General features: G+C 33.6%; 1 protein-coding gene across 5 annotated transcripts in view; it reads left to right on the top strand.

The window, feature by feature from the left end:
- Nucleotides 1-25,971, top strand: part of LOC111413156 (Ecdysone receptor) — a 178,548-nt gene that overhangs the window by 110,070 nt on the left and 42,507 nt on the right. For 2 of the 5 annotated variants that reach the window (XM_023044042.2, XM_023044041.2), the window contains exon 1: nucleotides 2,718-3,512. The exons of the other annotated variants lie outside the window; for them this stretch is intronic. In XM_023044042.2, coding sequence (XP_022899810.1) covers nucleotides 3,224-3,512 — 289 coding nt within the window. In that variant the 5' untranslated portion in view covers nucleotides 2,718-3,223. Of the gene's footprint in view, nucleotides 1-2,717; nucleotides 3,513-25,971 lie in introns of those variants that run through there. 5 annotated transcript variants of the gene reach the window in all.

The raw sequence follows: 25,971 nt of genomic DNA, 5'->3' as shown, positions 1-25,971 counted from the left end.
GAAGATATTTGCATCAGTCTGTTGTATTTTCAAACTTCTGTTTGAATTGAGTTTGATGCGATCCATCACAGCCCTATTTGTAAATCAGTTCTAATTTAGAACAAGTGTGGTCCAGAATATCTTGCAATTTCACCTCAGCACATGTGGATGACACACGAAATGCCACAGGTTTTTGGCAAAATTTTTGTTTATACTTCTGATATTTAGATGAAGGGCAGATACCTTATTTTTTGTTTTTGACAATCTCAAGTTAAGCTTTTGAATGTCCTCCTCGAAAATCTCCTCTGTATTCCCTCCAGCAGCCCCAACAAAAGATCTATGCCTTACAAAACAAACATTCATTCGATGCCCAAAATTTGAATAGTTAAAGTTGTATTCAATATAACACTAAAATTTGATCACCAAAAGGTAGTAATTACTAATTACAGATAAACACTACTTATAAAGTAATGTTTAAACGTTTCTATTTGTTTTGTGATAAAAGTAATAGTTAAAATAAGTGCTAAATGAGAATGAAAAAATGAAAGAGTGTAAGAACGAACAATTTAAAGTACATACCAACTTTTTTTCACTTCACACACTTTAAAATAGCTTACAGAGTGATTTAATTATAACAAACATTATAGTGGCCGTTCTAAAGTTCATATATAGTTGAGATTTTCTGTATTCCCATCTCAGCCCTAACAAAAACATTTTTTCGCAAAGTCCAAGCATTCTGAACTCCAAACTTATTTTAGCCTCTTTCAATAAATCCAGATTCTTTTTAGTCAAATTTTCATACACTCAAATGTTCTTTTCCTTTCCCTTATCCTTTAAACATTTTTTGAGAATTTTGTCTTTGTGATTATAGGATACGAATTTCACTATTACAGGTCGTTTTGTTCACTTCTTTTTTGACGGCTAAAGAAAGCTTCTAATTAAAACAACTCAAAAACTAAAAGCACTAGGTATCAACATGTCTTATCAAAGTCAACTTAGTTTTGTGTGTAGAATCAGAATACGTAATAAAAACTATATAATTCCATTTAATATAACATATGTTTATTTGAATACGTCGTTATGGGACAACCTGTATGTATAAAAATATTTCCCGTTTATAGTGTGCTAAATTTCCTACAACTTTTGTCTAAAGGAGAATTGCGTATCTCGGTTCCTTAATACCATTTATGTACTTTGTGAGTTACGTGGGACTCTAATCAACGCAAAGTTGTTTAATATGTCGTTCATATACAGGTGTCCGGTCAGAGCTCTAAGATCTTCCGCATCAGAGCATTGTACGGTTGTAGGAAAGATTATTCTGAAGCGATCTTTCTAATAAATTTCTTTCGAAATGTTTATAATAACCGCACGGGAACTGTTTTTCGACGATCAAAACACGTTTCTTACGTGTACTCACCAATAGATTCGACATGGAAAGAGAAATAAACTTTTTGTGTGAATCAAAATCGTCCGCTATTGGATAATAACGGAGAATTTTAAATAGTTCCCGTGCGGTTATTATATACATTTCGAAAAAATTTTATTAGAAAGATTGCTTCAGACTAATATATCCTACAACCGTATAATGCTCTGATGCGGAAAATACCGAACACCTGTAGATAGTGATATTCTCACCAAGTATTCAAAGTAAAAATGGTTTCTTTTTTTATTTGTGATGAAGAAGTCGCTGTTGATGACTCTTGGCGAATCTACTAACGGGCTGATTAATGGTGTCAATTTTGTATTATTGGAAGTGTGTTGATTTTAAATTTAATGTCTAATTTTTCTTTTATTATTGATTAGCGCATCTTCGTGATCTTTGCTCACAGCTCTTATATCAGTATCATTGGCAAAAACGGCAATTCATCGACAAAAATGCAGAATACACTAAATTCAGGAATATTACTGTCTTGTGGTGTACTCCAGCATTAGTTGCTTCGGAATAAGTGTTTTCCTGATTAATCCTAAAGGCTTGATCTGAGATATAATACCTAGGAATATAGTAGAACAAACTTTTCTTTTTTCCCGCGACTTTGTAATAAATTATATTTGTGACCTTGTGAGTTTGATTGACTCTTTTTGAAATCAAACTGATGGTCTGGGATTATATTTTTTGCTTTAACAAGCGGTTTTATTGTTTTAGATGTATTTTTTAATTTTGAAATTAGAAGGAACAGACAGATAGGTCTGTAAGATTGTTGCTTACGTGGGACACCTGTATATTTTGAAATTTATGAAAAGAAAGTGAAATAAAAGAAGAAATTAGTTGATTTTCATTTTTAAATTGTTACAATTTAAAATAATTGTATATGTGTTTAACTTTCTGTAAAGCGAAAAGGTTTATACATCACATATTGTTATTAAATCACAATGTATTCAAGATGTTATACAAGTAACTAGTTGGTTTTCGTTTAACTATAAGATTTATGGTACATTCGGTTCCTGAGTAATGATTGGTTTAGATGACGTGATGATGTAGTGTCTGCAAGACGGTCAGATGTTAATCATTGAAACGAAAGTCAGCAGAAACAGTAGACGGTTGGTTATGTCTTATTAAATGGTTTTTCTACCGACTCCTTTCTGCAGTGGTCGTTAAAATTAGATTTGCCGGGGTCGAAGAGTAGTGATGGGTGCTTACCCATCGTTGTTGTCGTCGGGGGCAAGGAAGGCAAGGAAGGAAGGCGGCATGGCAAAGATAGCGAAGCAAGCTGGTAGTAGAAGATGGCCATGACAGTGCTGCGATCGCGGTCTCGAGGTGGCGTCAGGTAAAGGTAGAGGAATTCAGAAGAAGAGGTGGGGAGAGGCAAAACAAGGTAACAACCTGTTGTGACGTCACGGCGGCAAAAGCCGGTCCTCCTCGTGCTCCCCACCATACTCTACGGCAACATCACCGGGGACGACGTTAGTGTTAGTGCCCGACTCAGCGAGTGCTCGCGAGGAGATATTTTACTTTTCTCTACTTTCATCGCCGGCGAGCCCCGTGCGCCACTTACATAAATTTGCGTTATTGGTAACGAACACGTGCGGAATCGATCGCGAAATCACCACCCAAAAACTCAACATCGGATTCGATCCGATAAAACATCAACAGTAACTGAGACACTAGAACTTCAACGGTAGATCGGAAACGAAACCCGTACTAATTTTTCTTAATTTTCGTTTATTAAAACCGATGTTTTAATGTGTCATCCGTGAATAACGAACATTTTCGCCTCTCCAACATTAAACACTAGCCGCGGAGAGAATGAAGCGAAGATGGTCCAATATCCAAGTGGTTCGTGTCACAACCGATGATAGTAGCTCGGAAGTGACATCTTCCTCAGCTACATTAGTGATGAGTCCCGCGAATTCGCTCGCATCTACCGATATCGGAGATGTCGGTGTTGATCTTGTTGAATTCTGGGATTTGGACATTAACGCGCAAAATCAAGCTAGGAGTAATAACACGCATCCCAATGGGAATTTCGTGCAAGGACACACTGTTATTACCGCCAACAGTCAACATGCTAAATCGGATACTAGTTCAATGTCAGGTACGTTAACAGAGTTGCAATAATTGTTTACCATGTTATGCCAAGTTTGCAAATTATATACCTCTTTTAATTCTTATCCTGGATAACATTGGTAATAAAGAAATAAATTTTGAATTTTAAAGTAAAATGATCTCGTTTATTTATAAGTCGATGTTAAGTAATTGTAAAAGAGGAGTGTACCAGTGCCTCGTAAAGTCGAAAATAAACGATCGATCGACGGGTTTCTATTTAGTTGTAAACGTACTTGAACTAAAAGTTTTAAATGTCAGGCTCGAAAATGGTTCGCGACGATTCCTTGATAGAAATTTTGTATCCAAGGACTCGAGTCGTTTCAATTTTATGTAAATGTCAACTTATTCCTCCAATTTATTATTACGGCTCATTACCTCATTTATATTCTAGCTCGGAAGTTTTAGGTTAAAGTTTGAAATCGTTACATTCTGATTTCGTATAGCTATCTCGAATGTCTTTGTTCTCTAAAAATAAAAACTTTAAAATATAAACTAATATTTTGTACGATTCATACTTTATTAAAATTTCTCAGAATCGATCAACTCGATCTTTTTCATTCTCGGTTTCTCAGCCGTCCGGAATCAACTGCATAAAATATACCGTTTACTGTTCTTCTTGGCTCGCCGGCCGATTCATTCGCTTTTCACCGTGAAAGTCAGACCTCGTCATGCGACTTGGCCTCGTCTGCTGGTTGTGGACCTCCTCCCGTTTATTCTCCTCAGGTTGTGCAATCCACGCTCTTGACTCGAAAGTGGTGACACGGTTTTCCTCAGCTCTTTGCCACCACTCTTCTTGCGCGCTAAAGGAAGAAGGAAATGTGAAAGCACCGTCATGTATAACATTTTCGTTTTACTCTCCCATTAGTTTAGGTAATTAAATGTTTATTTTATTTCGTTAAATTACCAAGAGAGATGCGGTGGATAGATTTTGATAATTGCAATCAATCGTTTAGAATGTTACTTGGAATGGTGAAATACCGTTGAAAAGTGTTAATATTAATGTCGTTTTGGAAAGTACGTAGAAACTAACCTAAATAGATTTGTACCAATTGATAATAACAACTACGTGTGTAAATTGATTTGTGAATTATTTAAGTGTAACTTTTTGTATTCTATCCCTTCATTTCAAAAGAAAATAAAGCTAACCTAGCGTGTAAATTGTTACAAAGCAAATGAATCAAAAACAAGCGACCACCTGCTATCAAAAAAAAATCAGGCAGATGTTCTTTGCGGAATCTACGAGGAGGATGATGATGATTCGGGGACCTACCAACCTACATTCGTGCCCGAGTTGTTCTTTTGCCGTTTAGCAAGATAATTACTGAAGGCCCCCATACGTTAATGCCACGTCAAGGTCGGCATATTTATTAACCGAGGGGCTGACGGTGCCCATCCAACCTCGATTATTCAGGGGGACAATCGGATTAAACGTAATAACATTAACATTTTATATTATAAGTAAACAATTTTATGAGGAGCGATAAACGTTGTTGTGTTTAGATCCTGAGAGAAATTTATTGCACGAGAATTGGTGAAAGTCTTGTAAAACGTAAGAGTGTTTCGAACGACGACAACGTGGCGTGCCACATAGCTAATTGTACACATAATACAATCTCGTCGCAGGCACAAAAGCGTGCGAAGATTGCCAATGGATGACTTTGACTTTGTCTCACAATAGAGGATATAACGGTATGTCATATATCGTTTCCTTGATTAAAGAAAAACCGTTCTTTTCTTCTAAATGTCTTCAACAAAAAACATAAAATTGAATTCTTTATTTAATACAGTTTAATCAGTTAAAAGTGTCTTCTTTCCAATGAACCAACCCTTTTAGTTTTTGAGAAAACAATATTTGAAATTTTGATAAAATTTGCGATGTTGCAATTTTCATCGATAACTTTCAAAATTCGCTATAAAATTGATTTCTTGAAAGATCCTTGTGAAAATATCACCAATTTTTAATTAAAGTATCCTCTTTTTAATGCAACAAGCCGTTTTGAGAAATCACTTTTAGTTTTTAAGAAATAAATTTTTGAAATGATCGACAAAATTTTTTTCGAATTTTGCAATTTTCGCCGATTAAGTTTTAAAAATTCGTATAAAATCCAGTTCTTGGAATATGAGTATGAAAATTTTCCAAAGTGTTAATAAAAGAGTCTTCTTTCCAATGAACCAACCCATTTTGAAAAATACCTTTTAGTTTTTGAGAAAACAATATTTGAAGTTTTGATAAAATTTTCGATGTTGCAATTTTCATCGATAACTTTCAAAATTCGCTATATAATTAATTTCTTGAAGGATCCTTGTGGAAATATCACCAATTATTAATTAAAGTATCCTCTTTTTAATGCAACAAGCCGTTTTGAAAAATCGCATTTAGTTTTTTCGAAATACATTTTTGAAATAATCTACAATTTTTTCAAATTTTGCAATTTTCACCGATTAAGTTTTAAAAATTTGTATAAAATCCAGTTCTTGGAATATGAGTATGAAAATTTGCCAGAGTGATAATAAAAGTGTCTTCTTTCGAATGAACTAACCCGTTTTGAAAAATAGCTTTTAGTTTTTGAGAAAACAATATTTGAATTTTGATAAAATTTTCGACGTTGCAATTTTCATTGATAACATTCAAAATTCGCTATAAAATTTATTTCTTGAAGGATCCTTGTGGAAATATCACCTATTATTAATTAAAGTATCCTCTTTTTAATGCAACAAGCCGTTTTGAAAAATCACTTTTAGTTCTTAAGAAATAAATTTTTGAAATGATCGACAAAAATTTTTTCGAATTTTGCAATTTTCGCCGATTAAGTTTTAAAAATTCGTATAAAATCCAGTTCTTGGAATATGAGTATGAAAATTTCCCAAAGTGTTAATAAAAGTCTCCTCTTTCCAACGAACCAGCCCGTTTTGAAAAATAGCTTTTAGTTTTTGAGAAAACAATATTTGAAGTTTTGATACAATTTTTAATGTTGGAATTTTCATCGAAAATTTTCAAACTTCGCTATAAAATTCGTTTCTTGAAGAATCCTTGTGGAAATATCACCAATTATTAATTAAAGTATCCTCTTTTTAGAGTTGCTTCGTTAGTTAAATCAATATTATAAAAATTCATTTTGTATCTTGGATCCAAATAAGTTGACATATCTTATCAGCTTTCTTATTAATTCCATTTTCATACAAATATTGCAATAATGTGGCAATATAGGGTATCACTTCGGAAATGTAGCAGAAATTATAACCATAATTGCCGGATAGATATGCCGAATAACCTGATATCCGGCCGCAGAGGATGCCGAATATCCGGTATCCGGGTTTTCGCAAAATCACTATCCGTTCCATCACTAGTAAGAAGCATCTCTGCTGCAGTGAACATTAATGCCTGTCTAGTTTGGATAATTTTACGTCAGCAATAATTGTATTCTTACCATGTTCAACGAGTACAAGAACTTGTCGCTCCTGACTACGTTTCGAGAAGAGCATTTTGTGAAGTGATGTTGCAGAAGCTTGCACAAAATCCGATATTTCATACTAGTGTTTTATTTACTGACGAAGCTGCTTTTACTAAAGACGGTTTTGAATTTTCATACCAATCACGATTGGGCGGATGAAAATCCTCGCGCTGTTGTGTAATCAAGAAGCCAGTATAAGTTTTCTGTAAATGTTTGGCTTGGTATACTTGGTGACCGATTGATAGGACTTTCTGCGAAACACTTTGCCGATTTTACTGTCCTAACAGTGGAGATCGGCTATTGTACTTCCACCACCAAAAAATTCTTCGTCAACAGCATGCTCTCAGTAAAATATTGGAAAATATTATATGTGGTCAGTTGAGAGAACAGTTGAACCTTAATAATATTCTGCCTGATTGTCAATCAGGGTTCGTCCTTGGCCGAAGCTTTATTACATGTTACGTATGACCTTATAAGAGCAAAAGATGAGCATATTGGTTCTTTTGGACTTTAGCAAAGCGTTTGATACTGTCAACCATCGTGTATTGATGGCAGTTCTTCGACATGTTGGTTGTGATGAGTCGTTTATTAAGATGATGTATTGCTACTTAACCAATCGTAGACAATGTGTGAAGTTGAATGGTGAGTATTCTGGTTTTTCAGATGTGACAAGGGGTGTTCCCCAGGGTTCCGTATTAGGACCATTACTTTTTTGTATCTATACGTTCTTGCTACTTGCTACGATGATACTCAAGTATACCTTAGTTTTCCTAGAGACCAGTAGCTAGTATTAACGAGGATCTGCTTCATCTGTCAGATTACGCAACAAAGCATTCATTAATTTTAATCCAGAAAAAAGTTTGGTGTTGATATTGGTAGGGTGCAAAGCTTTGCTATTACAGTATCAATAGGGGTCCTGCAGAAAATTCTGATTTAAGGATTCCTTTTTCGAAAAAAAAAAAACAATAACCAAAAATAAAAATAATAATAGAAAAGTAAAGAAAATAGTAATAATATTAAATACTAAATTAAGCAACTAACAAAATAAGCATTACATTTGCTTCCATTTTGAAATAATAAAAAAAAACAAATGGATCTTACCAGTATTAATAACAATAAACAAAAAAAAACAAATCATAGAAGATAAATGAGAAAAAAAGAGGACAATTAAAATAATAAAAAAATAATAAGCCCCGAAATAATGCACAATCAATGAGTCATTAAGTACTTTTTATATTTCTTTTTGAAAGATAACAAAGAACAGGCAGCACAATCCGAGGGCATATTGTTTAGTATTTTCGCGCAATTATAGGAAAATGATTTTTTAAATGTTTCCAAACGGTGTTTAGGAATAGTTACAAAGTTTTTACGACGTAAATTTAAATTATGCACATCAGTCCTGTAAGTGATTCTTTCATACAGGTATGGATATATTCCATGTACAACTCTCTCCCTTAAGATGTTAAGAATAAAAATATTGAAAGGTTTAAGGGTGTCCTATACAGATATATTTTTAACAACAATGCGAGGTGATAGTGACTTTTTTTTAGTTTGTTTGCGGATTGTTAGGATAGGTAGAATAGGCATTCAAATTTATTTGTATTCTAACATGATTTAAGGGTTCGGTTTAAAAGCAGGGAATGTCTTACGGGACATTCATCTGAAAGGCCTCTTGAGGTTTTCTAAATACATAACTGTACTGTAACTACCATTAATATGTTATTTGTTGCGTAATACTTTATGTTGGGGAATAAAGACATTTATTATTATTATTATATTATTCGAAGATGAACCTCTCCAGGATAGGTTACAAATATGGTTCATGCATGATGGCGCGCCTGCACATTTTGCGATTATTGTTCGTAATTTTCTTAATACTGAATTTTATGGTGGATTGATAGGAAGAGGAGGTTTAATAGTTTGGCCACCTAGATCACCTGATTTAAATCCTCTAGACTTTTTTGCATGGGGTTACCTAAAATCATTAGCAAAGAATACAAAACGCATGTGAGATTATTCGCCAATCTCCAGGAGTCTTCGAAAGAGTGTACGATTCTTTTGTACGAAGATGTCTTCAAATGGAGGGAAGTCATGGAGTTTTTATGTTCTGTTTGTATTTTCCTCAACTAAATAAATTTGAAGACGCTTCATTCACTAATAACACTGAAATTGTTTATATCTTCGAAACCACTGCTTTTAGGACCTAGGTTTACTAAGACTTTTTGTTTATCTTGATGAGAACTATAAGTGGACAAAATATCCGAACACAATTTTTAAACACCCGGTATAATTAATAGCCATTTATTGGGTCATTTTTTTTTGAAAGTAGTTCGCCCGAGATCATTCGTGTAACACGATCCGCCAACACCGGTGCCATTATTCAATTCACACGGTTCAATAAACCTAGCAAACGTAAACAACGTGATCCCCTTCGGCAAATACAACCAAATCCCCTACACCTTTTTTTCCACTCGATTTTCGACCTGGTTGCGTGCTGTATAAATCGCACAGCGTCAACCTAAATTAACAACATAAAATCTATACCTCAACACTAATCCATTAATTTAACATTCTTCTAGATGGACTAGCAAAGAATTTTATAAATTACTTTTTTTTTGGTGTTGCTGTTGGCGTTTTTGTTAATTATATGTTACGTCAGCGACTAGTCTTTGAAGTGAAAAATGGGCAGATGCTATATTCGAATGATAATGAAGGAATGAAGGTCGTTGCCATTAGGCTATTAGGTCATAATTTTTAAATGTTTGCGTTCCTAATTAGAGGTATAGGAGATTTAGGTTTAATAATCTTTAAATAAGATCTCTAAGTATTATTATAATCTTTTTAGGATACCATTAAAGTTTGGATGTTAAAATAGAAAATATCGAACGAGTGGTAAATCTTCGAGGTTGGTTCCCTTCTAACTCTTTCTTTTGATAGAGTTTAATCTGCTGCCAATATCGTGAGACAATAGAATGGACGCTAGAAACTCATCTTCCGCCGAGCCACCGGCGTCAGGCTGCAATCAGTTCCAGTCGCTTCCAGCTCACATCCAACAGCGGTGAACGGTTTGGCGTCCCTAACGTGTCTCTCACAGCGAGTGACATTGAATAATCACGACGAACGACAATAGGGGCCTTCGTGCAGTGCACGGTACTATGGGACCGCGGCAGATGCATTCCCATGCACCTGTGTAGCACGGCCCGGCCCCCGTCGTCCCTCATAAAACGCACTACTACACTACAATGTCTAGCGTTGCATAACTAACCTTGAATCTGAACTGCGCCGGTCTGTGTGCCGCAGGAAAGAGCGAGAAAAGAGACCCTAGCTCCGACACCAGGAAAACATCGAGCTCGGCACAATTCGGTTTTCATTACCGACAGATGGTTAACGACGACGAGGATGATGATTTCAGGGCTACCAGAACAAATTCGGAAAGAATAGGATTGGAAATGTTTAGTTAGCTTTTCACAATGAATAATATGTTGTTGATTTTCCAGTTGAGTTCACAATCTTTTCTGTTGAAATATACACCATGCATACTTAATTTTGAGTATGATGTTATGATTCAACCAAGTACAAAATAAATATTGACATTATTTAATGGGTGTGTGAGATATTGTATGCATTTCTCCAGTTACATCTTCATACATTTTCTATTAAATTGAGTGTTTTCTTAAGGTGGACCACCCAATAACATTTTAAAAATTGATAGAAGCCTTCATTATCAGCGTTTGAATCATTCATTAGAATAAATTTTGATATAACTCTAATATTATGATCCATCTAATCTATGTGTCTTTTTCACTCTCCAAATACACTATCCACTGTCAATTAACAATTAGTGATAACAATTAGTTTCATTGTTGAATACCGAAATGATTCTTCATCTTTAATCCGTTAAATGATAGAAAGTTCGGTTACAATGTTGTTGTGAAAACCATGACGAGTTTATTGATTACTTTACACAGAAATCTGTTGAAAATTATTTTACATTATTTAATGAAAAACTGATTACTTAGATTAAAGCTGCAAGGTGATGATCTCAATTTAATACAAACTAAGCATTTTGTTATTGTTTTTATGGTAAAAGTTGTTTTTGACCAAGATCTAATCTGTCAATCGTAAAAAAATAATGGTGACGTGATTCAATAATAGTCTAAATATTTGCTCTGGTTTAAGTGATGGTTGTAAATACTTTTGGATTAATGTGCTTAATTTGGTTTAATCCGACTTTCGAATGTCAACACAGAAAATGCTTTAAACACTCTCCCACACATCGCTGAGATTGTGCAATATGGTGAAAAAATATGAATCACAGAATAAATTCTAGTTGCATAAAACTGCTTAATACTTATAGCAAACTAGATAGCAAACTAATAAAAGATCAGATACTATTAATAAAAGACGACTACATTATAAATCGAAGACTAAATATTGCTAATTTAATAATAGATACTGCTACTAGAAGAAATCCGTGCCAGAAAGCTAAATGTTGATTATAGAAGAGCTGACAGTACTAATTGAAGCCTAATACTGCTGACAGAAAATCATGTATTAACTAAATTGGCTAGATTTACTTGCAGAACAGTGATTAGATACTATTAATAGAAGATTATCCACGCTTGAAAGAGCCTAAATGATGCTTGAAGAAGACTAGATGGGATTGCAGAAAAGTGGTTAATGCTTGCAGACTAGCTATTGCTAATGCAATAATTGACACTGTTAATTGAAGCCGAGATACAGCTTACATAAGATTAGATATTGATGGCAGAGGATTAACTGTTACTTCTTGCAGAAGACTAGATACTACTAATCGAAGATTAGGTAGCACTTGTTAAGGCTTGCAGAAGAATAGATACTGTTAATAGAAATCTGGATACTGTTTCCAAAAGATTAGATATAGCTGGCAGAAAACTAGGTGCTGTTAATAAAAACTAGACCTTGCTTACAGAAGAATAGATACACGTAATGGAATAATAGACACTACCAATAGAACCCTAGATACTGCTGACACAAAACTAAATAGTGTTAATTGAAGATTAATATGCTTGAAAAAACGACTCGCAGAAGGCTCGCAGAAGAGTGATTAAAAAACTAGCTATTGCTAATGGGATAATTAACACTGAAAATTAAAGCCAAAACTGCTGGCACGAGATTAGATATCGCTGGTAAACAGTTATACAGGTGTGCCACAACGATTGTACAATACTTCACCAGCGTATTCTTTGATCAAAAATTGACAAAAAAGCCTAATAAACTTAGGTTCGAAAATGGTCCATTGTTGAGATATTCAAAGTTTTAGTTCCATAAGTTGACCTATTGTTAACATCAATAATTCTAGTTTTTTTTTGTAATAATTAACCCCTTCATGTGGAATTAGAAAAAGCATTGATGAAAATGCCTCAACCAGCATTAGAAAGATTTCTGTACAAGAAACCAACCGTTCACTGCAAGGGAGCAGTTGCTTTATCCGTATCACCACAACAGTTTTCAAGCTTTAACAGAAAATTATAGCAAAAAACAATAGATTTTTTGTAGGTGAGCCATACAGGAAGAGGTACTAAACGTCGACTCTCCCATAAACATTGTGTTTACGGAAGAAGCAACATTTACTCAAAACAGAATTCTTCTTATTAAGTTATAGGTGTCCAATTATTAGGTCCATTTTTTTATTCCAAATAGATTGACAGCCGATGCTTCCAAATTTTTGTACAAAATGGGCTTACTGAGGCATTTGGTGAATTACCTCTGCAAATGTTTGTGCACCTTTGTGCACGATGGAGCACCAACACATTATACACGTGCTACTCGAGTATACTTAGATGACAGATTTTATAATAATTAGATTGGCCATGGTCCTGTTACGTGGCCACCTAGTTTACCATTTTTAAATCCGTTAGATTTTTGGTTTTGATAACATTCAAAACAAATAGTTTATTCTGAAGAAATTTAAAATGTGCAGGATTTGAAAAATACAATTAGTAACTAATTGAATGTAGTAAAACAAATGTTAATCATACAATTACTACATCTAAATCGTTACAATTAATGATGTAGGTCAACTTATAAAACTAAAACTTTGAATATCCCGAAAATGGACCATTTTCGGACCTATCTTTATTAGACTCTTTTGTTTATTGTCGGAGAAGACGCTAGTGAAGTATTGTACAATCGTTGCGGGACACCTTTATAGTGCTTACATAATACTGCTTAATATTTGTAGCAGATTGTGCATGCAGAGGACTGTATTATGAATCGAAGACTATTAATATGCTTACATAAAACTTAATTACTTGCAAAAGACTAGGTTCTGCTAATGGAATAATAGACAATGCTAATAGGAGTCTAGATATTATGAATCGAAGACTATTTAATATGCTTACATAAAACTTAATTACTTGCAAAAGACTAGGTTCTGCTAATGGAATAATGACAATGCTAATAGGAGTGTAGATATTGCTGATAGAAAAGCAGGTATTACTGGCAGAGGGCTTAGATAGTACCAATTGAACATTAAATTTGATTGGTAAACACTGATTAATGCTGGAAGACCAGATACTCCTAATGGAATAATAAACGCTGCTAATAAAACTGCCTAGAAATTGTTTAACAGAGGATTAGATACTGTCTTGAAGTCTAGACACTCTTGAAAAAGACGAGACTTGAGAAGACTAGCTATTGTTAATGGAATAATTGGTACTACTAATTCAACCCAAAACTGCAGACAGAAGATTAGATATTGGTGGTAAAGAACTACATACAAGTAATCTTATACTAGATACTACTAATATAAAGTTGGATATTGCGGGTAGAATACTAGATACTGTTAAGAAGAGACTATATACAGCTAATTGAATTTTGAATTTTGAATGACTGACAGAAGAGTAGATACTTTAATAGAAGATTAGGTACTGCTCACAGAATGCTATAACTAAGAACAACAGGAAAGACTGTACATTCATTATAGAAAACGAGGCGCTGTTGGCAGAAAATTAGATAATGCTTCTATAAGACAAGTAACTGCCAATGGATAGCTTTCTTATAGATCTTCCTTATATTAGACTAGATATTCCTAACAAAAGACTGAATACTTCTAATAAAAGACTAAATTTGCTTGTAGAAGACTAAACACTGCTTATATTTTGTGGATGTTTTGAGACCATCTCATATAACTCACTTTGTATTTTTTAGCATTTCTAAGTTCCCTATTGTAATAAAATAACAACAATATGATAAAAACAAGATTAATAGAAAATTAACAACAAATATAAAAATAAAAACGTTAATCGGTTTATGTAAAATGTGAATAGTTTTGCTGAATCAATAACAACATGTTTGCAGTAAAGATAGTTTTAATCTTACAGACATTAATTTACAAAGACATCTCTTTATAAATGTTCTGTTAAATTTATGTAGTTTTATTGTCTTTATGCTATTAGTTTTTGATATTTTGTTCGTAATTACAGATTTGTTTTTTACATCTTAAAAAAGTTTCTATAAGTCCATTAAATCGTCGTAATTCGTTGTGTCCACTTCATCCGGATTTCCATTTTCATTGAGACATTTTGTGTGCGTATTGTATTTTTATTTCTAACTAGAAATGCGCGAGTTATTGATTTTAAACTTTATATTGCATACTATTTTTACTTCACTTTTATCTTGTTTCTAATTATTGCACATTCTTGATGAATATGTGCGATTGTGCGAACAAAGTATAATTTTAAAAATATGATCATTTTAAGTAATTCCAATAAAGAAAGTTTTTACAGAAGTCGCAAAAGATCAAACAATTCAAAAAGATCAGTTGTTTAATAAAGGTCCTAATAGTTTCAACGTAGAAATTATAGCTTTCAATCTTTGAGATAATATTAATATAGGTAAAACCATTTTTTATTGCGAGTTTATTTAGATGACATTTTGATGACTCGATATAATTATGTTAATAAAATTATGTTAATAACATAAATTATATAGCATAAATGTTGGTATATACACGATGTTCAGAAATTGGCGGATAATCTAAAACCAAAATCTTAATTGTAAAATGTTGTACCATGCTTCATGAGGTTCTCAAAGGATAATTTGTCCATAAATAATCATATTCAATATCTGTTGATAAATAAGCAGTAATTTAGAATAACAAGAATTTTGAAAATCAGTTTTTTGTTAAAGTTATTTTCTTAAGCTTTCAAGTTCGTTTTTAATGAAAGAGAATGTCGCTACGTGTAGATTATCCTCCAATTTCTAAACACCCTGTATATAATTCTCAATATCTTTAAAAAGTTAAATCTCAAAAATAATTTCAATAAATTTTCAGTTATCTCCTTGGTAGTTATTGATTGAATTATTGTTTCAAAAAAAAAAAATAGTGTTTCAACAAACTAATCTTGATAAGAGAAACTTTTCTATGAACATACAAACTTCGTCCGCAGATTAATTAATCATCGTTCATTATTAATAATCTCAATGCCAACCCAACGATTGACAAGTACTGATAAAAGAGCTGCGGGTTGATATTATCTTACCAGAACCGAGTTTACAGCCTATTACACAACGATACAGTCTATGAATTAAGTCGCCGTGAATAGAATCAATAGCCATTTCAAAGGATGAAAATTGGTGTAACAAACTGGTCTTGATAGAAACCTTTCCTTCCGAGTAACCAACACTTGCCTTCGAGCAACCAAGCCAAGAACCTTCCTAACTCCATCCCCCAACCCAAGATACGGCCTCTAATGTGCATAATTAAGCTGCGCCCAGCAAAGATTTTCCTCGCAGAAACCGGCGGTCGGCGTGTTATTAGTGTTGTTACGAGAGATGGTTCTTCGCGGCCGCGCGCAATTCTGGGCACTTAGTAGTGATTTTTGCTCCTGCAGCGACTAAAAACGAATAACCACTCTACGCGTTCTCCTCTCCAATCTTATTTGCGGTTACGCATGACCAGTTCAATATGGAGTCGGGTTATAACCGGGAGATTTATCTAAAACCATAGGTGAACTGATGATTGCTTGGTCTCCGATCTGTTATTAGCCATTAAATTTCTTCTTGGGGAGAAAAAAAATTCAGGTTAGATTCAGTTAAAAAAATGTTACTGAATCAAGATTAGTGGATATGTGGGCGTATATGGTTACTATCGGAGACGACTCGTTCCAATATTTTAGACTAGAGAGTAGAACGTAAACGTGAATCGTCAGATCTCATAGAGGTGGAATGCGTTGCGTTGCCTTCATCCTACAACTATGAAACATCTGTGGCCTGTAATAGCGCAGCGCCGCAGTTGCACATTGCAGATGTCGATCTTGTTGGCCATGACCATGACATTGTGCGACCTCTGCTCGCTGCTGCTAAAGGCAGGTGAGCCGACGGTCGGTCGCCACGTTTCTACGTTACTCTACCACCGCTACTCTACTCTCTCTCCGCAAAGCTTGGAAGACACGCGACGAAGACGGCTTTATTACTGCCGTTGTGGTAGTGCCAGGGAAACCGACGGTTCTCACACGTTTTCGACCCCCTGTGGAGAATTGTTTTCGTATTTTAACCCCCTTTCAAGAATAACTACAAAAATATGGTTATAAATTGTATTGTGTAAAAGCATTACATTTTCGTGTTTTTTTTTCAACAGAATAACTAGGGTTCATTTATAATTTATATCTACATTGTTTAATATATGTCTTCATTTAGACAGGCGATTCCCAATAAGAGAAAGTGACATTCTGTAACATTTTTGCTCGCAGATGCATCAATGTAGAGAATTTTTCAAAAATATGAAAATTAGAAGAGTTAAAAAAATCGGTATCCGGAGCATGATACAGAAAAACTTTTACAACAAAAGTAGTAGCAAATTGTACCCTTAACACAATGCTCTGTAACATTTTTGCTCCCAGATGCATCAATATAGAGAATTTTTCAAAATAGGAAAATTAGAAGAGTGTTAAAAAAATGGGTATCCGGAGCATGATACAGAAAAACTTTTACAACAAAAGTAGTAGAAAATTGTACCCTTAACACAATGCTCCGTAACATTTTTGCTCCCAAATGTATCAATATAGAGAATTTTTCAAAAATATGAAAATTAGAAGACTGTTAAAAAAAATCGGTATCCGGAACATGATACAGAAAAACTTTTACAACAAAAGTAGTAGCAAATTGTACCCTTAACACAATGCTATGTAACATTTTTGCTCCCAGATGCATCAATATAGAAAATTTTTCAAAAATATGAAAATCAGAAGAGTGTTAAAAAAAATGGGTATCCGGAGCATGATACAGAAAAACTTTTACAACAAAAGTAGAAGCAAATTGTACCCTTAACACAATGCTCTGTAACATTTTTGCTCCCAGATGCATCAATATAGAGAATTTTTCAAAAATATGAAAATCAGAAGAGTGTTAAACAAATGGGTATACGGAGCATGATACAAAAAAACTTTTACAACAAAAGTAGTAGCAAATTGTACCCTTAACACAATGCTCTGTAACATTTTTGCTCGCAGATGCATCAATATAGAGAATTTTTCAAAAATATGAAATTTAGAAGACTGTTTAAAAAAATCGGTATCCGGAACATGATACAGAAAAACTTTTACAACAAAAGTAGTAGCAAATTGTACCCTTAACACAATGCTCTGTAGCATTTTTGCTCCCAGATGCATCAATATAGAGAATTTTTCAAAAATATGAAAATCAGAAGAGTGTTAAAAAAATGGGTATACGGAGCATGATACAATAAAACTTTTACAACAAAAGTAGTAGCAAATTGTAACCTTAACACAATGCTCTGTAACATTTTTGCTCGCAGATGCATCAATATAGAGAATTTTTCAAAAATATGAAATTTAGAAGACTGTTCAAAAAAATCGGTATCCGGAACATGATACAGAAAAACTTTTACAACAAAAGTAGTAGCAAATTGTATCCTTAACACAATGCTCTGTAGCATTTTTGCTCCCAGATGCATCAATATAGAGAATTTTTCAAAAATAGGAAAATCAGTAGAGTGTTAAAAAAAATGAGTATCCGGAGCATAATACAGAAAAACTTTTACAACAAAAGTAGTGGCAAATTGTACCCTTAACACAATGCTCTGTAACATTTTTGCTCCCAGATGCATCAATATAGAGAATTTTTCAAAAATATGAAAATTAGAAGACTTTAAAAAAAATCGGTATCAGGAACATGATACAGAAAAACTTTTACAACAAAAGTAGTGGCAAATTGTACCCTTAACACAATGCTCTGTAACATTTTTGCTCCCAGATGCATCAATGTAGAGAATTTTTCAAAAATATGAAAATCAGAAGAGTGTTAAAAAAAGTGGGTATTCGGAGCATGATACAGAAAGACTTTTACAACAGTAGCAACAAATTGTACCCTTAACACAATGCTCTGTAACATTTTTGCTCCCAGATGCATCAATATAGAGAATTTTTCAAAAATATGAAAATCAGAAGAGTGTTAAAAAAAATGAGTATCCGGAGCATGATACAGAAAAACTTTTAAAACAAAAGTAGTAGCAAATTGCACCCTTAACACAATGCTCTGTAACATTTTTGCTCCCAGATGCATCAATATAGAGAATTTTTCAAAAATATAGAAATTAAAAGACTTAAAAAAAATCGGTATTCGGAGCATGATACAGAAAGACTTTTATTGTCCACGGCGCATTTATGAAAAATAATGTAGGCAAATAAATTACCAAAAAGTATAACTTTAAACTACAACCTACGAAAGTAATTAATTCCATACATAGATTATATTAAAGATTAATATTACTCTCAGAAGAAATATGTAACGTTTTCTAGGACATTTTGGGTATGGAGGTTGTTAATATTACTCATTTGAGGGATGTTTTAAGTTTCTTATTTTGTATCTTAGCGACTACTTTGTCGTTATAAGTTTACTCTAATAATCTATGTGTTCGTGTTCTTAGTGAAGGTTCACAAAAATCGTTTAAAGAACAAATTAAGTAACCAAACTCAATATTAACATTTTTTCAAGCAATATTTGGTGAGGAGATGTTACAAAGGCGAATACATTTTTACTTTTTTATTATACAGGGTAATAAAACAACAGATATCGTTACTCAAATTCCATGTAGTAAAATCAGTTTTAACTTGAAATGAAAGAATACGTTTTTTTAGATCCAGTTTTGTTTGTAACTTCCTTTGTAAAACTTCCCGTCGAGAAGAAGGTCCGTCAATACATCGCAGAATATTTATCTTTTGGTTTTACAAAATTTCTGTCCTCGGAATCTGGCAAAACACGACTGCAGTGTGTTATTTGCAGCCAGGTTCTAGCAAATGATTCTATGAAACCAGCTAAGCTAAAACACCAGTTTGAAACAAAGCACCCAGAGTTTCAGCAAAAAAACACGGATTTTTTAAAAAGACAATTAAAGAACATTCAAAGAAGCGTGTCCCACATTGCGACATACCAGCATCAAACAATTCAGCCATAATGGCCTCCTTTATAACTAACAGCTCAAAAAGGTGCACCTCATACTATTGCTGAAGATCTCATATTACCAGCAGCAAAAGAAATTACACAAATTCCGTTGTCAAACAATACAGTGCAAAAAAGAATTGAAAGTATGGCAGAAAACATAAAAGATCAATTAATACAAAGAGTTCGTGTATCACCTTCAGGCAGCTTTATTGTGCTATGTGAGATATAAGCATGAAGATGCCGTTCTCGAAGACCTGTTCTTTGTAGATTTCTTATTAATACCACCGCAGAAGAAATTTTTGAAAAATTAAATACGTTTTTCAATAAAAATAAAATCGATTGGGCGTGTTGGTTTAAGTGTCGCAGGCAAATGGTTATTTCAGGTTGATATCTTTTTCCTAGTCAGATACTGTCTGCCTAGGCAAACAGCAGTTCGTTACAGTTTTATCATTAAATATTGGACAAGACAAATAGTATATGTCTAAGCTTGTTTTAGGCAAATACCATTTTTTCGATACAACAATGCAATAAAAATAAAATAAAGTAGTTCCAATCGTTATCAACCTACTTTTCTTAAATTAAAGTCACTAATGAGTGTCAAACGAGTCAAATTATTTGCGTATCATTTTCAAAAAATTTTTTCAAAAAAAGTTTCATATACTTTTATTAAGTTTAATAAAAACACAAATAAACGATTTATTTCTTGAAGACAAATACTAAATACAAAAATTACTTTTTTTGACAATTGTTGCTGGAATGGTATCTACTATTGCACATCATTTTATTTTTAAAACAAGTACACCTTTTTGTACTGCACTGAAATTTCGAAGGCTGGTACTGGTATGTTGACATCCCTTGCCCAGAAAATAGCGACTGTGAACTGCAGACCTTTCTTAAAGAAATAAAGCATTCCTGGGGAACATCCTTATATTCAAAGGATATTGAAGACATAGGTGTCAGGTCGCTTCGACTTAACCAATTTTTTAAAATCCCAGCTTTAGTAACAATTTTATAGACGCTGATTCTGTTATAATACCTGCAAAAACATGAAACATTAAAAAATTTTCTCTCCGAAAAGAAACTACTATTACCTTCTACATTCTTTTTGTACAATGGCCCTCTATCAAATTTGGAACTGCAATAGTTACGTATTTTCCTATTTCCAAATCATCAAAAAGAATTCTACTCTTCTTCTTCATTAACTCCGCGGCTTTCACTTGACCTTCGTAAGACCTCTTTCTATTAGATTGAATGCTTTCCTCACTCACGCAGAGACTGCAAGTAACTTTACTGCTGGAACTACCTCTGTTTACATAACCACAAGTAACGTATACATTTTTACTACATTTTCTGCAAGGATATACGTCTGTGCTTAACACGCCACAAACACAGCAATTATTACTACAGTCCATTATAACATTAGAACCAGTATCGCTGTTAAAATTTTCATCACATGGCATATCGTCTCTTAGAACATTTTCTTCGTCCGTTTCCATAACATTTGCATCAAGTTGGACACACAGATTCATTCAAAGATTCCTTATTTGCAACTACTCCTTGAAGGTGGTTTTCTGTTCCATCATCGACATTTACTCTTGGTAATGAATTTTCATCGCTGGTGGGTGCATCCGCTGTTTCACTTATTGCCAGTAAATCCTCCTCAGTTGATATATTATTAATGATGTTGATGAAAAGGTTAGCAGTTGTAAGGTGACCTTCCTATGATGCGGTGATATGATATATTGTTTTGCCATTGTACAAAGTAGCATCCTATAGACCAACGCGAAGTTTGCTTTTCTTCCATCCACGTCCTCAGCATTTGTTCGACGTCTTGGTTTGGTCTCTCCACGGAACCTTGACTCTAGGGGTGCCTTGGGCGACCGTGTATGATTTTACAGTCTGCCCACAACAAAATCAATTCTTTAATTATTTCAGCGGTAAATTTACGACCATTATCGCTCTACAAGATAACTGGAGAACCTTGTTCAAGAAACATTTTTACCAATTCAATAGCCACTTTTGCGGCCCTTTTCGTTTGTAATGGCCGTAAGTACAGAAACTTGGTAGGGTGGTCCTGATAATTTAATAATCACTTGTACTTACTATCAGCACATGATTGTAAGTCTATTAAATCGACTTGCTCTCTAACGTTAAAGTCTTTGGATGTTATAGGCCTTACTACCAAGCCGGTATGTTTTTTTGTGTTTTCTTCGAATTGCAAATTTTACGTAACTCGGGAGCGCTGAATACGCGGTTTTTTCACAATTATGCAAAGAAATAGGAAGGGATCAGTATGCACTGCTAATGCATACAAATGTAAGGTGGTCACTAAGCACTGGGTCGACTTTGGGAATTACATAAAGAAGTCAGTGTATTCTTAATGGAAGAACAACATTTCCAATCCCATCGCTCTTATAAATTGTCCCCAGAAAATTTAAATAATTCTACATTTCTTATGAAACTGGCGTACTTATCCGACATCTTTACTCATCTCAATGATTTGAATGTAATATTACAAGGTGAAAATGTAAATTGTTAGAAGACAAGATTGAAGCAACTATTTTGAAACTGGAATTATGGGAAAATCGACTCAAAAGCGGAAATGTGGAATCATTTCAAAAGTTGTCGATGTTTTTAAACATGTCTGAAGATACACTTCCAAATGAGGAAGCACAACTAATCATGTGTCATTTGGCAAATCTAAGAAGCACCTTCAGAGAATATTTTCTACTTTCTGACTGAAGTAAGGCATGGATTCGCAATCCGCTTATTATCAAAGATTATATGGATATGGAGGTCAAGGGAGATTTTATTGCCTTAATTACCAATGGAGAGCTTCAAATGGCTTTCAAAAAAAAACCTGCCTGATTTCTGGGCTTAGATTTTATAAAACAAAATATATCCTTTATGTATAAAATGAACGGTTTATTAATTTCTCCATGGGTTTAATATGTTTATTTAGTATAGGGGTCCATGGCAAAAACCATGGCAAACGATTTTAGGGGGTCCATAGTTAAATTTAATTGGGAATCGCTGATTTAGACCAAACCTGCACAACAAAACAACATCAATATTTATAAAAGAAAAAAATCTTTCAACACTATCCAATACCTAAGTTAATTATTTTAAAATAATTCCACAAATCATTCCTGCATAATATTTCAATCTTAATGAATGTATAGCATGGACGACCAAATTATAATTGCTTATTTTTTACCATCGCGATTACGATGGGAAAAAGAAAGCAAAGCGTCATTATTTATCGCGTGAAAGCTCATATGTGCTAACTTTTACTCCTTATAACCAACTAAAATGTTTTTAATTTTGTATTAATTTTATTTTTTTTTGTTACAGGTAAGGATGGCACGATCTAAAAAAAAGAAAAAATATAAATAAAGTTTCAATTGACAGCTACAAAACGCTTAATAAATTGTAAGTAAAACCGTTCTTTACCTCAAAAGAGTCAGCTTTCAATTTCAAAAGGTCTAATTTATTCGGTAAAAAGTCGACCAAAGCAGGGCGTTCAACCATAACACCACGGCCTCAGTTCTCCTTTCCTCTTCAACAACAATAACCTTCTGATTACGTTGCTGACGTTTTATTGGTAATTGCGATTTGAAAGAAAAAAAAATGGTTTCATCATCGTAAGTCTTTTTTAAACGTTCTTTTTGGGTAATTAGCCGCAGCTGAAGGTTGTTAAGTTTCAGTTTTGAATATTTTTCAAGGTCTCTTCAGGTTCGTTTTCGGTCTTTCTCGAACCGACCTCCTCTTATGAAAAGGTTGAAGAGCGCGTGGCTCACCCGAGCGTGAAGGTCTTTTGTTGAGGGTCTTCACTAAACCGAACGAATGATTTTTTTTTGTAGTAGTACGTTACTTCCTTGTATGTTAATTATGCGGAAGTGTGGTAGTTATTTTAGGAACTGCTTTAGTTTCAATAAAATTTTGTAATATAAAAGTGAATTCATTTTTTTTCTGCTCCTCAGAGTTATAAGGTTCATAATGGTGTATTGACACCATCTATAACTTTTATTAAACCTTTATTACCTATTGGTTTTATCTCGTACGACTCACGATTGGGAAGTAAAAAAACGAAAAGAGGAAATATTGTTTCGTTTCTTCTTCGATAAATAAAGGTGACCGCATCAATTGTCGTATAGCGAGGGAACTGTGATAAAATTGCAATCGTTGCGGGTTACCAAGACTAGTATACTATTTCTTTTAATTCTTTTGCGAACCTTACGCGGAAAATTAAAAGAAGCATTTACCGTTGTTTGGTGGAATAATATCACCAAATGCAACGATACCATCACCGATACTTCCTCTTTCCTTGAACGTTACAACGGACTTATAGATCAATGAATAGAATTAAAACGGTTCCGATCTTTGTAATTGAACAATTATTTTTAAATGTTCTTCATACCAAATTAAGTGTTATAGAATTCGTTGTCATTTATAAATTTATTTAAAATTTCATTTCATGATAATGATAGGGTATCAATTTTTGAAACAATTACAACATTTTGTTAATGTTATAAAAAGTTTTTAGTTACAATCAAAAAGATGGTGAAACTACCTCCCATAATGATTTTACATTAATGTACATACATGTTAGTGACAAAGCTAACATATGCTATAGTCCAGCGTCTTGTATTGGAGCAGAACTATTGATGTGGGTAAACTAAAGAAAGAACAAAGTTCGAGAGTTGATGGAATAAAAACGTTTACCATTGAAACACATCTAGCCACGCATTATTAAATATAGTATATGTGTAAACTATAATAATATGACATGACCTTAGAGTAGCTTCTTTGGTTGTATCATATCATAGTCTAATGTGTCCAGAATGTTGGTTGGCCATATTACAATGTGATCTTCTTTCTTTTGATCAGCCAAAAACGCTTATACTATAAAACATCAATAAAATAGCCTTTATGTTTTGCAATATATTCTGAATCTATAAATAAAGATGTAATTACTATCGATTTTATGCTATTGATTCCAATCCAAGCCAAACTAAATCAACAAAATCCTATATTAAATCACCTCAATCTTAACGCAAGCCTCAACATAACATCTAATCGCAAAACAACCTAACTACAATGTGACTCAAGTTCAAGGTAACCTCAAAATACTTCAAATTCGATGTAAGCAAAGACAAGGTAACCCTAAAGCAGATCAACTCAACCCTAAAGCAATACAACCACGAAGCAAACCAACCCTACAATAAGCCAACCTAACCAGTTAATTCAAACTTGACCCCTGTTTGGATTGAGTTGGTTTAGAAACCGAAAGCAATCACTAAGTAAGCTAAACCATCTGTGTCTGAAAATAGTAATAATAAAAGAAAAAGATTGAGATAATAAAGTCCTAAGAATTCCTAAAAATATAATACTACAGAAAACGTATCACGTAGAAAATAGCCTAGTAAAATATCAAGAACTAATTTTCTTAATGTTTGATCATCTAAATCTCACCAAAAGCTCGGTTTAACGAACATAAAAAAGCCAACTCAAACTATAAAAAGACGAATTACCCGGAAGAAGCCAACGAAGAAAGATTAATATGACGTCTTTCTTGATTCACATAACCTGTGGTGATGTACGGAGGTGGCAGCACAAAAGTTTTGATCTAAAGCTAGGTGTCCACTTGCGAGAAATGCTCTTGAGAGTATATTTTCTGGTGGATACGCATCTGAGAGTAACTATCAGATTTGTACTCAAATGGACTTGAAAGTAACTGTCAAAAACGAACACGGTTCGAATATTGCTGCGAGTTTTCTCAATATAACACGTTTAAAGATAACATCTAAAAGAAAATGGTCCCAAGAAGAAATATTTGGATTAATAGAAGTGTGTGAAGAAAATTCAGTTCTTTGGAATACCAAATCTAAAGAACATAGAAATCGGAAAGCGAGGGATGCAATTTTAACAAGTATTGGACAGAAATTTAAACGGGATTTGTACCATTTTTAATATTTAGTCTTCTGACAACATAATTTGGTCTTCTGACAGTAAAATTATGTCTTCTGCTAACAGTATTTGGTTCTTTAGTAGTAGTGTGTAGTCTTCTGTAAGAAGGATGTGCTTCATTTGCAATATCTAGTCTTTCACTAATAATACTTAGTCTTCTGCCAGCAATATCTAGTCTTCTACCAACAGTATTTCGTCTTCTGGTGGTAGTGTGAAGTCTTCTGTAAGAAGAATCTGCTTCGTTTGCAACATCTAGTTTTTCATTAGTAATACTTAGTCTTCTGCCAGCAAGTTTATATTTTCTAGTAATTTTCCAAAATACTGCCAAGCCATTATTAAGCTATCACGTGCACCACAATAAACTTATTGTTTACATTTATAAGTGCCATTAAAGCAATCGATTTCACTTTTTTGTTAATCCAGTATGCCAAATAACTAACAATTTGACAACAATTGATATTTGTTGACACCCAGCCAAAATCTCTAATCTACGCCAAATCCATGGTTCCACCCAACAGCTTCTTTTTATTTTTTCCTGTTTGTTTTTTTAAAATTTTGTACAACACTATTGCACTTGCAATT

This window comes from Onthophagus taurus, chromosome 2, assembly GCF_036711975.1.
Source record: "Onthophagus taurus isolate NC chromosome 2, IU_Otau_3.0, whole genome shotgun sequence".
NCBI classification, from domain to species: domain Eukaryota; kingdom Metazoa; phylum Arthropoda; class Insecta; order Coleoptera; family Scarabaeidae; genus Onthophagus; species Onthophagus taurus.
The sequence above is the reverse complement of the archived record's forward strand: the minus strand, read 5'-3'. Positions and strand labels throughout refer to the sequence as shown.